The sequence below is a fragment of the Protobothrops mucrosquamatus genome, unplaced genomic scaffold (genome assembly GCF_001527695.2).
Source record: "Protobothrops mucrosquamatus isolate PMUCROS unplaced genomic scaffold, P.Mucros_1.0 scaffold620, whole genome shotgun sequence".
In the NCBI taxonomy this organism is placed as follows: Eukaryota; Metazoa; Chordata; class Lepidosauria; order Squamata; family Viperidae; genus Protobothrops; species Protobothrops mucrosquamatus.
In genome coordinates, this window is record NW_015386916.1 from 83,560 (window position 1) to 93,009 (window position 9,450).

General features: G+C 39.6%; 1 protein-coding gene across 1 annotated transcript; it reads right to left on the minus strand.

Moving 5' to 3' along the window:
- Positions 1–257: 257 nt before the first annotated feature.
- On the minus strand, positions 258–7,953 carry HEBP1 (heme binding protein 1). Its single transcript, XM_015817666.1, has 4 exons — positions 7,804–7,953; positions 2,966–3,104; positions 2,651–2,831; positions 258–710 (listed from the first exon to the last, which is right to left on the minus strand). Exons 1-4 carry the CDS (start codon positions 7,879–7,881, stop codon positions 539–541), a joined length of 570 nt encoding a protein of 189 aa, XP_015673152.1. The 5' UTR covers positions 7,882–7,953; the 3' UTR covers positions 258–538.
- Positions 7,954–9,450: the final 1,497 nt, after the last annotated feature.

Consider the following 9,450-nt stretch of genomic DNA (forward strand, 5'->3'; position numbering starts at 1 on the left):
GTAGTTGTGTGACTATTTCAATATGGTTTGTTACAGATATTGCCATCACTGATAGTAATAACATGAACCAAGGAGGAAAAAAAATCAGTGGAATAAAGTTTAGTCTGGCTGTGTTTTAAGATCTGGGTTAAGAAGAACTGACAGAAAAGAGATAACCTGGATTTATTTGAATTAATATTTGGTCTTCCCACAATTCAATAATTGGTCTGTTCATTTGTTCGGGTGCAATAAAAAACTATTTCTTATGGCTCACTTAGTGCAGTTTAAAGATATTGTTCTTTGTAGAAGGCACTTTATTCTTCCTATTCTGTGGAGGAGAAAAATCATCTCAAGAAATATAATTTATGCCTTATGAAATAAATGTCAAATACAAAAGGATTTTATGAATATATGCTCATTAAAAAGAAAAAGAAATGCTGAATGAATCTCAAAAACAAGCTGTCTTAGTTTTCATTTTATCATTTTCATTGCTTTCCATGGCATTTGTAGATTTTTTCCTAGCGTTTCTTCAAGAAATTGGGACAGCTTTTTTATTTGGTCACTTTTTCAACAGCCAAACTTCATTGCGCCGCCCATAAGGTTTCATGGGAGGATCATAACCATTGCAAAAATAGAAGTCTTTGCAGAATGATGCCTCATTTCCTAAAGCAGAGGTTAGCTTGGCTGCATAATTCACATAGTCTGCTTCTTTTGCGTAGCCTCCAAACTGCCTATGAGGGAAAAAAGAACAATAAAAAAATCACGTGTGATCAGCATAAATCAAGTGTGAATGAATTCCAGGGAGAGGAATCTGAAAATGAATGTATCAGAGATGACAGTATTTATATTTGACAGGAAAAAGAGTGAATGATTAAAAGTTATATATAAATAGTAAATAAATTAGAACAAGCAGATTACTTTGTGTACTTTAGTAAATTTTTTACTGAAGATGGAAAAGTGGACAGAAAAATGTTAAAATGCACAATTCTGATAGAAAAATAGTGGGTAGTAAGTAGCCTTTGTAAGGAATGAACATTTTTTGAAAGAAGCAAAACATGGTTGTGTATAAGAGATGCTTCTGGGCACTTTGCTATATGGAAGTTAGGTGTATCAGGAGAATCAAACAAGTTGACTGAAGCAAAAATAGAGCACTTAAGCAATGGATGTTTTATAACAACAAGAGATAAGATTAGGTATTAATGGGTGCCAAATATATGTAGGTTGAATTTTGTAGGTTGTGAATGATCAATACAAAATAAGTATTTGTAAGTGATATAATCATTAGATGGAATGAATAAGGATTAAACCACAAAACAAATACACAAACAAAGAGTGAATGGATTGAGAGGCGCACCAAGAATACTGTTGATGGATAGGGTTGATGAGATTCTGAAAAAAAGAACTGTGAGAAGTTCAAAAAAAAAAAAAGAGAGAGAGAAAGAAATCCATAGCATTAATCAGAATGTAGCGGAACAAGGAAGATAGAAACTTATATAGATATATAGTAAGTTGCTTGGTGTAGACTAGATTTAGTTATACAGTGAAACCATATTTAAAAGGGTTTTTTGAGGGGAGGGGATATGCCTTAGTCCAAAATGTCCACTTAATAGAAAAATAGGCCAGAGTTGTGATTCATGTTAACTGTGTAAGGACATCATTATACAAATGAGATAAAACATTGTGAATATTGTAAAATTAAAGTAAAATTAATATCAATTATTTGGGACAGGGATCCAGAAAGAAATGTGCTCCATTGCTAAATGTTAATTTGATGTTTCAATGTATTTCTTCTTTTTCTTTATTTGGTGCTTTTTTTGGCTTATCATTGCTTTCTCATTTCCTGCATTTTTCTTAATAATCCTTACCCCACAAAGGATTAGTGTAATGTGTAGGTATGCATGTAAAGTATGTCTCAGTCCAAAACTCTTCTCCTTAAATAAAAGTAGCAGGCAGAATTAATTCAACTGTTTTAACTTATTCAGAGAAATCCTTGCTTTCAGAGTGGTAGCTTATCCACTCTCAGGACTTTTGTTTGGGTTGTTTCACAGTTATTTCATTTCACTTCATGGTGCCACAGAATCTGAAGTAGCCAAGTTCAAGATCCAGTTTTATCTAATGCATACACGTAATACTGGCTCTTAATTTTGTTGAATTGTCAACATATGTAATATCTTACATAATTATATTAGCAAAATTAAATTTAAAAATGCCCCAATTAACTTAAAAGCTAATGTTTCAATAGAGTAGCTATACTTCCCATTTGATCCTTGCATCTATAGGAATCATGCCTTGATACAGAGATACTGTCTTTTGAAATATATGGCAGCTGTTGTGAAATTAAAACTATATTTTGGGTTGTGCTATTAGAAAAATGCTTCGTACCACTGCTTGATGAAATAAACACTTCAGACAACTCAGTTAACTATCATTATAGTTTGCTGAATATTAAAAATTAAGAAAGATAATAAAATCCAAAAGTATTTCTAGAAAATCTTGTGCTCCCCAGTTGTTCAATCCTCATACTCTCTATAGCCAAGGTCAATAGCTTTGTTAGAGAAGATGATAAGATTTCAGGTTGAATACATCTGGGAAGCACCAATTTAAAGGAAGTTAATTGCAGCCATGGACAAATCTACGAGTCCTTCAGTCAAACTTGTTTAAAGAAACTTACGTAGAATAAACAACCATTTCTTCCCTTTTCTCAACCTGGATGCTCTCATCACTCGGTGAAGGGGGGTTGTCCTGGAACTGGCTTGGAATCCGTAGCAGGACTTTCACTTTGTGCTGCAATAAGCCGTCCTCTGCAGGAAAGACTGTGCTACACACTGGAGCCATCATCCCCATGCCAGCTCCTGATAGTAAATGAATAATTGGTTCTTCTTTATTGAGAAACAAAATTATGTTCACCTACAAATAGGCTTTTAAGTGTTGCAAATATACTGCTAAGCAACTGAGTATAAAGAAAGCCATGAAAAGGGAACCTCACCTTGATTATTGCTTCCTCCAACATATTTAAGAAGCTTCAGCACTGCTTCACGTAAAGCCTCGTCAAAGGGCTTTCCAGAGAGTTCAACACTGGCAAACATCCCACCTTCGTATGTCCTTTCCTCATAGGCTACATCATCCTAGTATTCCAAGAGATTAAAAAAAAAGCAGACCAATTGATGCAATTGCTATACATATTCATACAAAAAGAGCAGCTCATTGCAAGAAGTAATATATAGGTTGGCTACTTTCTTGAGAACTAGAAAGCTCTTTGAGATAGATAATGAATCATCTACACATAGGTTTCCTATTCAAAGTGTAGTTTTGAAAAATAAATCCCATTTAATCTTTAACCCAATTCTAACCATAACACCATTCTACATGTGATGCTCTACAACAGGGGTGTCAAACTCAATTTCATTGAGGGCCGCATCAGCATTGCGGTTGCCCTCTGGGGGCTGGGTGGGTGTAGCCAGGGTGGGTGCAGCCTACTGGGTGGGTGTGGATGGAGTGGGTGTTGCCTACTGGGTGGGTGTGGCCAGCTCTACACCGTTCGCGTCAAGGGTGCCTGTGGGGGCCTGCGCAGGGGTGGGACAGATCTGAGGGTCTCTGGCAGAAGGGGGTGGGACCAGGGCAAGTGCCGAGGCATGGTCCACTAGAGGAGCCTCACTGTTCCTCTCAGGCCATGCAGGGGGGGGCCTTATGGAGCTAAGACTGAATGCGTTTTAGCATAGATGGCCACCACAAAATTGTACATTGGCTCCTGGCTGGCCTGGGCCAGGGCCAAGGCAGAGGGGGCCGTTCCCTCACTGTTTCCAGGATGGCTTCGCGGGCCACATGAAACCACTTCGCGGGCCGCATCCGGCCCCCGGGCCTTGTGTTTGACATGTCTGCTCTACAATTATTGTCAGAGAGGCAATAATGAGCCAAGAACTCTGTTCTAGCCTGATTCCCATCTCCTGTCCAAGGCTTTTGCCACCAACTGTCCAATGGATGACATAAAGTGCTGTAATAATTGCAGTATAAATATTTATACAACTACATGTAAGCAAATTAAAGAATTATATAAAGTACATGCAATAAATAAATGCTAATATTAAGCAAACAAAAAAACTACTTCTTCACCACAGAATATCCACCAAGAACTACAGAACTGGCCTCAATCACTCTAAGACTGAATTCAGGTACTAAGTGTTGGAAACTATGTATACAATTGTGCAGAAGTTTACAAAACTATCTTCTGTTTAAAAAGAAAATCTGCAGCAGTACTGCTGTCTCCATTACAAGCCAATGAGGTACAGACTTGCTTACTTGCCACGATGTATTTAATTGAGGAAAAAATATATATAAGAAATGGGACAGATGTAGAACTGAGCATCTGAGAGAAGGCCATGGCTGGCAGGGTGTCATGCAGAAAAAGAATGGCCCCAATTGCTGCATGTTTGATTGGGTTTCCTTATTTGTGTATGTGTGTACAGACCTCCTTTATAAAATGTTTATTATTTCAATTGCCCTTTTTATTCATTCTGATACTGTTTGTGAAATAAGGTGCTTGAAGCTACATTCAGAATCTCAAGACCATTCTGCTGTCCTCTTCCACATAGCTCGGCAAAGGCTGCTGATATGGTAGAGCACATACTTTGCCAGGAAAATAACTCTTTCAGGTGACTGGGCATGCCACACTCATTTAGGCAAGTCATAGCTTCCCTTCTCCCAATTCAACCAGGCAGGCAATACCAAGTGGAAGGGAAATTGTGTCTAGGTTAACCCCACACCCACTCCACCTCTCCTCCTCTGCTTGAAAAACCTTTGCCTTGGGATGAAGGGGGAGGGGAGAGAGAGAGAGAGATGGAGTTGAGAAAGGACTCTTTGGAGGAGACCAAGGAGGAGGAAGACATCTGAAAGACATAAGCAAGATGGAGAATGGAAATAGCTACATGATTTCAGTGAGCCAGTTTATAGGAGAAGCATAGAGAAAACCAGTTTTCAAGCAAAGCTGTGGTAAGGGTGAAGCTGAATTTTTCTGAGACCTGAGGTGATGGCAGCTGTGACACCTTTTCTGGGTTATCCACCAAAGGTGGATAAGGGACTCAGCAGGGCCCATGCTATGGCACAACTCCAGAGGTACCAAGTTTCCTCCCTGGCATGTCCAGGCTCACACTATATAAAAAAAAATCCTGTATGAAACCATGATGCACCTCTACTTATCACAAATTACTTTACCTAAAATGATAAACCATAATGCAATTTATTTATGGCTTACAACGTATGTGTCAGGCTTGGGTGCTTTTAAACCATGGCTTAAGACCTAAATGAAGTATAAATCTGGTCATTCTAATTTGATCAACATAGTCATTAAAAGAGACCATAGCTTAGTGCACTGAATGAATCCAGTGGATAACAATGAGTTACACAAATCAATAGATTAACTCAGTAGAAGTCAGTTTTCTTTGTTTCTATGATATTTTATCATTATTAGTTTAAATCAAATAATTTTAGATTTTTCTTTGTTTTTTCCTCCTTTTTTCCTATATTTTAGTTTATATTAATTGTATTGTGTTTAAAAAGTTCAATACAATTATATATTTTAAAAGAAAAACAATGAGGGACCTGCAACCTGTATGCAGCCCTAGAAGCTTATAAGCTTTCCCTGCATGACTTTTGCAACAATGTTTTTCAGCAGCAGTTGAGTTTAGGGCCATTATTTTAACTGTGTCATGGCTGAAAAAAAATTGTATTAAATCTTAAGTAGGGGTGAAAGTTTTGGCCCTGTCCCCATGAATCCTTAAAACAAAACACAGGCACATATTTAAGATGGCTATGAAAAGACTGCTGATATAGCCTGCTTCCTGAAACATGGTCATGTTGGCATTGGGACAACATTGGGAGAAGCAGGGCTGGAAAGAGCTATTTTAAGCCCAGAATTATCATTAGGGTCATCAGCGGAGTTGTAGGCACACAACTCCATGCAATTAGAGTAGATTTTCAATATACACATAGAATTCCTGTTCTATTTCATTCTCATTTATTTGGACACTAAACAAACTATTCTAAATTCCTTAGGGGAAGGTGGGATACAAATGTGGCAACTACATGATAGATTTGGAACACACACATTCACGCTGAGTAGGAGAAAACACTACCAGTTGTGAAATAGCTAGTAATTTGCCTTCTATGCCTTTCATAGAAAGAAAATGTAAGATTTGACTAGCATCCAGGCTGTTGGTTTTCCATATCACAGTACAAGGTTTGGGCTGTGAGTGTGTTATTCCTCAGTGTGCAATTAAGTACATACAAGAAAGAAAATGTTCACATTATATAGATGGAAGAGTTGCAGTCACAAGTCTACAACTGGGAGCTACAAAGGATTTAAGATATGTGGCTTGCTATGTCATGTAAAATACTTCCAAAAATGGCAACTACAGATAATTTTGCATCCTCAACCTGGGCCAAATGGAATATGTGCTGGAAATTGTGTCTGGAGGCCATAAGGGTCGAGAATCATATTAAGGCTCACATAAGGGAAGACAAAAGAGTTGTTGATTCAGGAAACAATGGATTCCAAGATGGTATCAACTTGAGCTTTACAGGAGTGGTGCTCTCCCTGAAAGAACCTACCTGGAGTTCTCATTCAGCTCCTGTTAAAGGTCAGATGGAAGCCATAGGTAGGAAAGCATTCCCCAGTTTTGAATGTAACAGTCTTTCTTGGAGTTAGAGCTGCTGCCAATGGTCACTTGTGACATCCTATTTGGACTACTATAGCTCACTCAACAAGGATCTGCCTTTGAAGACTGTCCCAAAATTCAATTACAGAATATAGTTAGTCACGTGCTAATAGAGAGAATTCAAGGCTACTGTTATAGTAGTACAGCAGTATGCACCGATTGCTGTTTTGTTTTCAAATGCAATTGAGGTTGCTGGTTATAACCTATGCAGCTTGTGGTCTGATTTTCTTCAGGACTACCTACTCCAAATAGAATCTAACAGCTCAAGATCAGTGGGCTGAGGATGCATGTTAAAAGCACAGACACACTGCCCTGTGTGGTATGACAGAAAACAGGTTGGAACCAACATACTCAGTTGGCCTCTCTTTATGGAATAGTTTCCCTCAGCTGAGAAGAGTATTTTCACTTTTTTTCACAAACTGTTAAAAGATCCAATCTGGGTCAGTCACTGGGACCAGAGGTTCAGTCTTCCAAGCTTTCGGCTTGTGCTGGAGCCCATCCTCAGGGAACTTCTCTTTTACCAGAATGTGTGAATTGGGCTAGTCTATGCATAGTATTTATGTGGTGCCTGGTTGTGTGTGGCTTTTACTAGTTAATTGCGGTTTTGATGGCCAGCTATTAAGTCATTGGCTGTTGTTTCCTTGTGCTGCCAAGTCCTCCACTCCTAAGTTCCTGATAAGCTGGTGGTAAAGCAACAGACCTGCTGAGTGACAAGGGGCCTGTTGCCCAGGCTTGTTGAATTGTTAAAGAGTTGGTCCTTTGGGGACTGTGATTAGCTCTTTTCAAAACATCTGGATCACATCAGATTGTGTTTGACTGAATTAAAGAGTAGAACAACTTCTCCTTAATGGGCAGCAATAGCAAATATTACCCATTCTAGCAGTCACTCGGTTATTGTATGAAGTCTGTTAAGCTATCTCTTGCTTAATCGCTTTTGGTTAAGCCAAAATTGGCTCGGTTTGCACTACACACCACACGACAATGTGAATGAATGAAGCCCCCAGGTGCCCATTTCTTCCCGTCGCTCCCTCTGGGAGGCTCCACTTCCTTGTTCAGTCGGCTAGGGACCAACAGGATTCCTGTGGCCCTGTGCAGACCCCGTCCTCTTTCCTACCTTCTCCCCCTGGCTCAGAACTCGGCAGGGCCAAACCTCCGCGGTGCCAAAAAGGGAATTTCTGATCATTCCAAACATGCTGAACGGCTCTGGCGGATGCAGCACTTCCCGGCCGATTGGGCTTCGCGCAGAGTGACAAAAGCACCGCGCCGCTCTGCTCCGCCCTCCCAGCGCTCAGCAACTGCTGGGCCCGGCGAGGGAAGGGCGAAGAACGAAAGGAACCGAGCCGCAGAGGTTGGGTGAGCCGATGTGGACCAGAGCACGTACAGCACAGGCGCCCATTTCGCTGTGCCTGCAGAGACCGGGCGGTTGTGCCAGACAAAAGAGGAAGAAGATAGTTTGGCAGGATTTTTTTGTCGTTGTTGAGAGAAGAAGAAGAAAAGTTTTACTCCCGCGCCGCCTCCAACAGTTCGAAGGGTAGAAATTAAAGGGACCGAAGCTTTTCCCATAAGTAGTAGAAGTTTCCAGAATGAAGTAGAATAGGAGCAATTTTTGAAAAAAGTTGCTTGCGAAATAGGAGCAGTTAGAAAATGGCAACACGCGACAGAGGGAGGATGAGTAGCTACCAATTGTATGTTCTTTGTGACGGCTTAACTCCACTGTTTTGTTCTGTCACTTCTATTGCATGAAGTAGATAAAATAATTAGTTTATATTGCTTAAAACGCTCCCAGATGATTCCTTCACTTCTGTTCCTTTTCTGGAACAGAACAGCTAAACAGGTCAGATTTTATTGTTATTGTTTCTCCTTAAGAATATAAACAGCACTTTGATCCAAAACAGTGGTTTCTCTGCCAGGTAACTTAATACAATGTACATCAGCTAATCCTGACCCTTTAAATGTAGTTGAAGGGCACCAGGTTAAGGAAAACTTGTCTATGCTGTGATTTGGCAGAGTGTCAGCCTGGATAGAAGCTGGAGATGCCAAGGGCTGGATTTCCTACATTTCTTATTCCATGTCACTTATGATATTTTATAATGGATAAAGTTTCAAGGAAGTAGCTATAATCATTAACTGTTTATTTAACTGAGTCTACTAAAACCTGGACCTTAAGACAAATCTGATACCAAGATTTTCTTCTAAAGCCTCTTTTTTTTTTCAACGAAGAGACAAAGAATTTTAAAATAAAATTTGATCAATTTGGGGGACACATATTTTGCATTTATGTTACAATTTTCCAGGTCTTTTTGGTCATTTTGCTGCTCTGTTATATGTTTGTATCTATTGGTGTATTTAATTAACAGGTCCTTCTTTTGTAAATTCGTTAACAGGATGACAGTTGCCGTGCACTGAAAAACAGGTTGTGATGAATAAAAAGTGGGTGGAACAAACGTTCACAGTTATGCACTAAATGAAGGCTCATCAGGGACAAAGGAATGGAAGTGGCATGCTTAAAAAAAAATCTGGAATCAAATATATGTGGATCACTGTCTATTTTGGAGAGGGTTTATAGCAGGGGTGTCAAACTGCCGGCCCACGGGCTGGATGCGTCATGCCGAAACTGCGCCCACCCCATTGCCAGCAAAACGTCACACGATGTTGCAAGTTTGACACCCCTGGTTTATAGTGTGGAATATATTGCCTGTAGGGATTCAAAAGAGCTACAATGTTTGTTTGTATGGCAATACAGAACACTTATTTCTGAAGT

Coding starts and splice junctions, on each gene's coding strand:
- HEBP1 (XM_015817666.1), bottom strand. CDS start 7,881: ATGTTTGGAATGATCAGAAATTCCCTTTTTGGCACCGCGGAGGTTTGG. Junction 2,832..2,965: donor TGGAGGAAGCAATAATCAAG/GTGAGGTTCCCT, acceptor ATTTACTATCAG/GAGCTGGCATGGGGATGATG. Junction 711..2,650: donor GAAATGGTTGTTTATTCTAC/GTAAGTTTCTTT, acceptor TTTCCCTCATAG/GCAGTTTGGAGGCTACGCAA.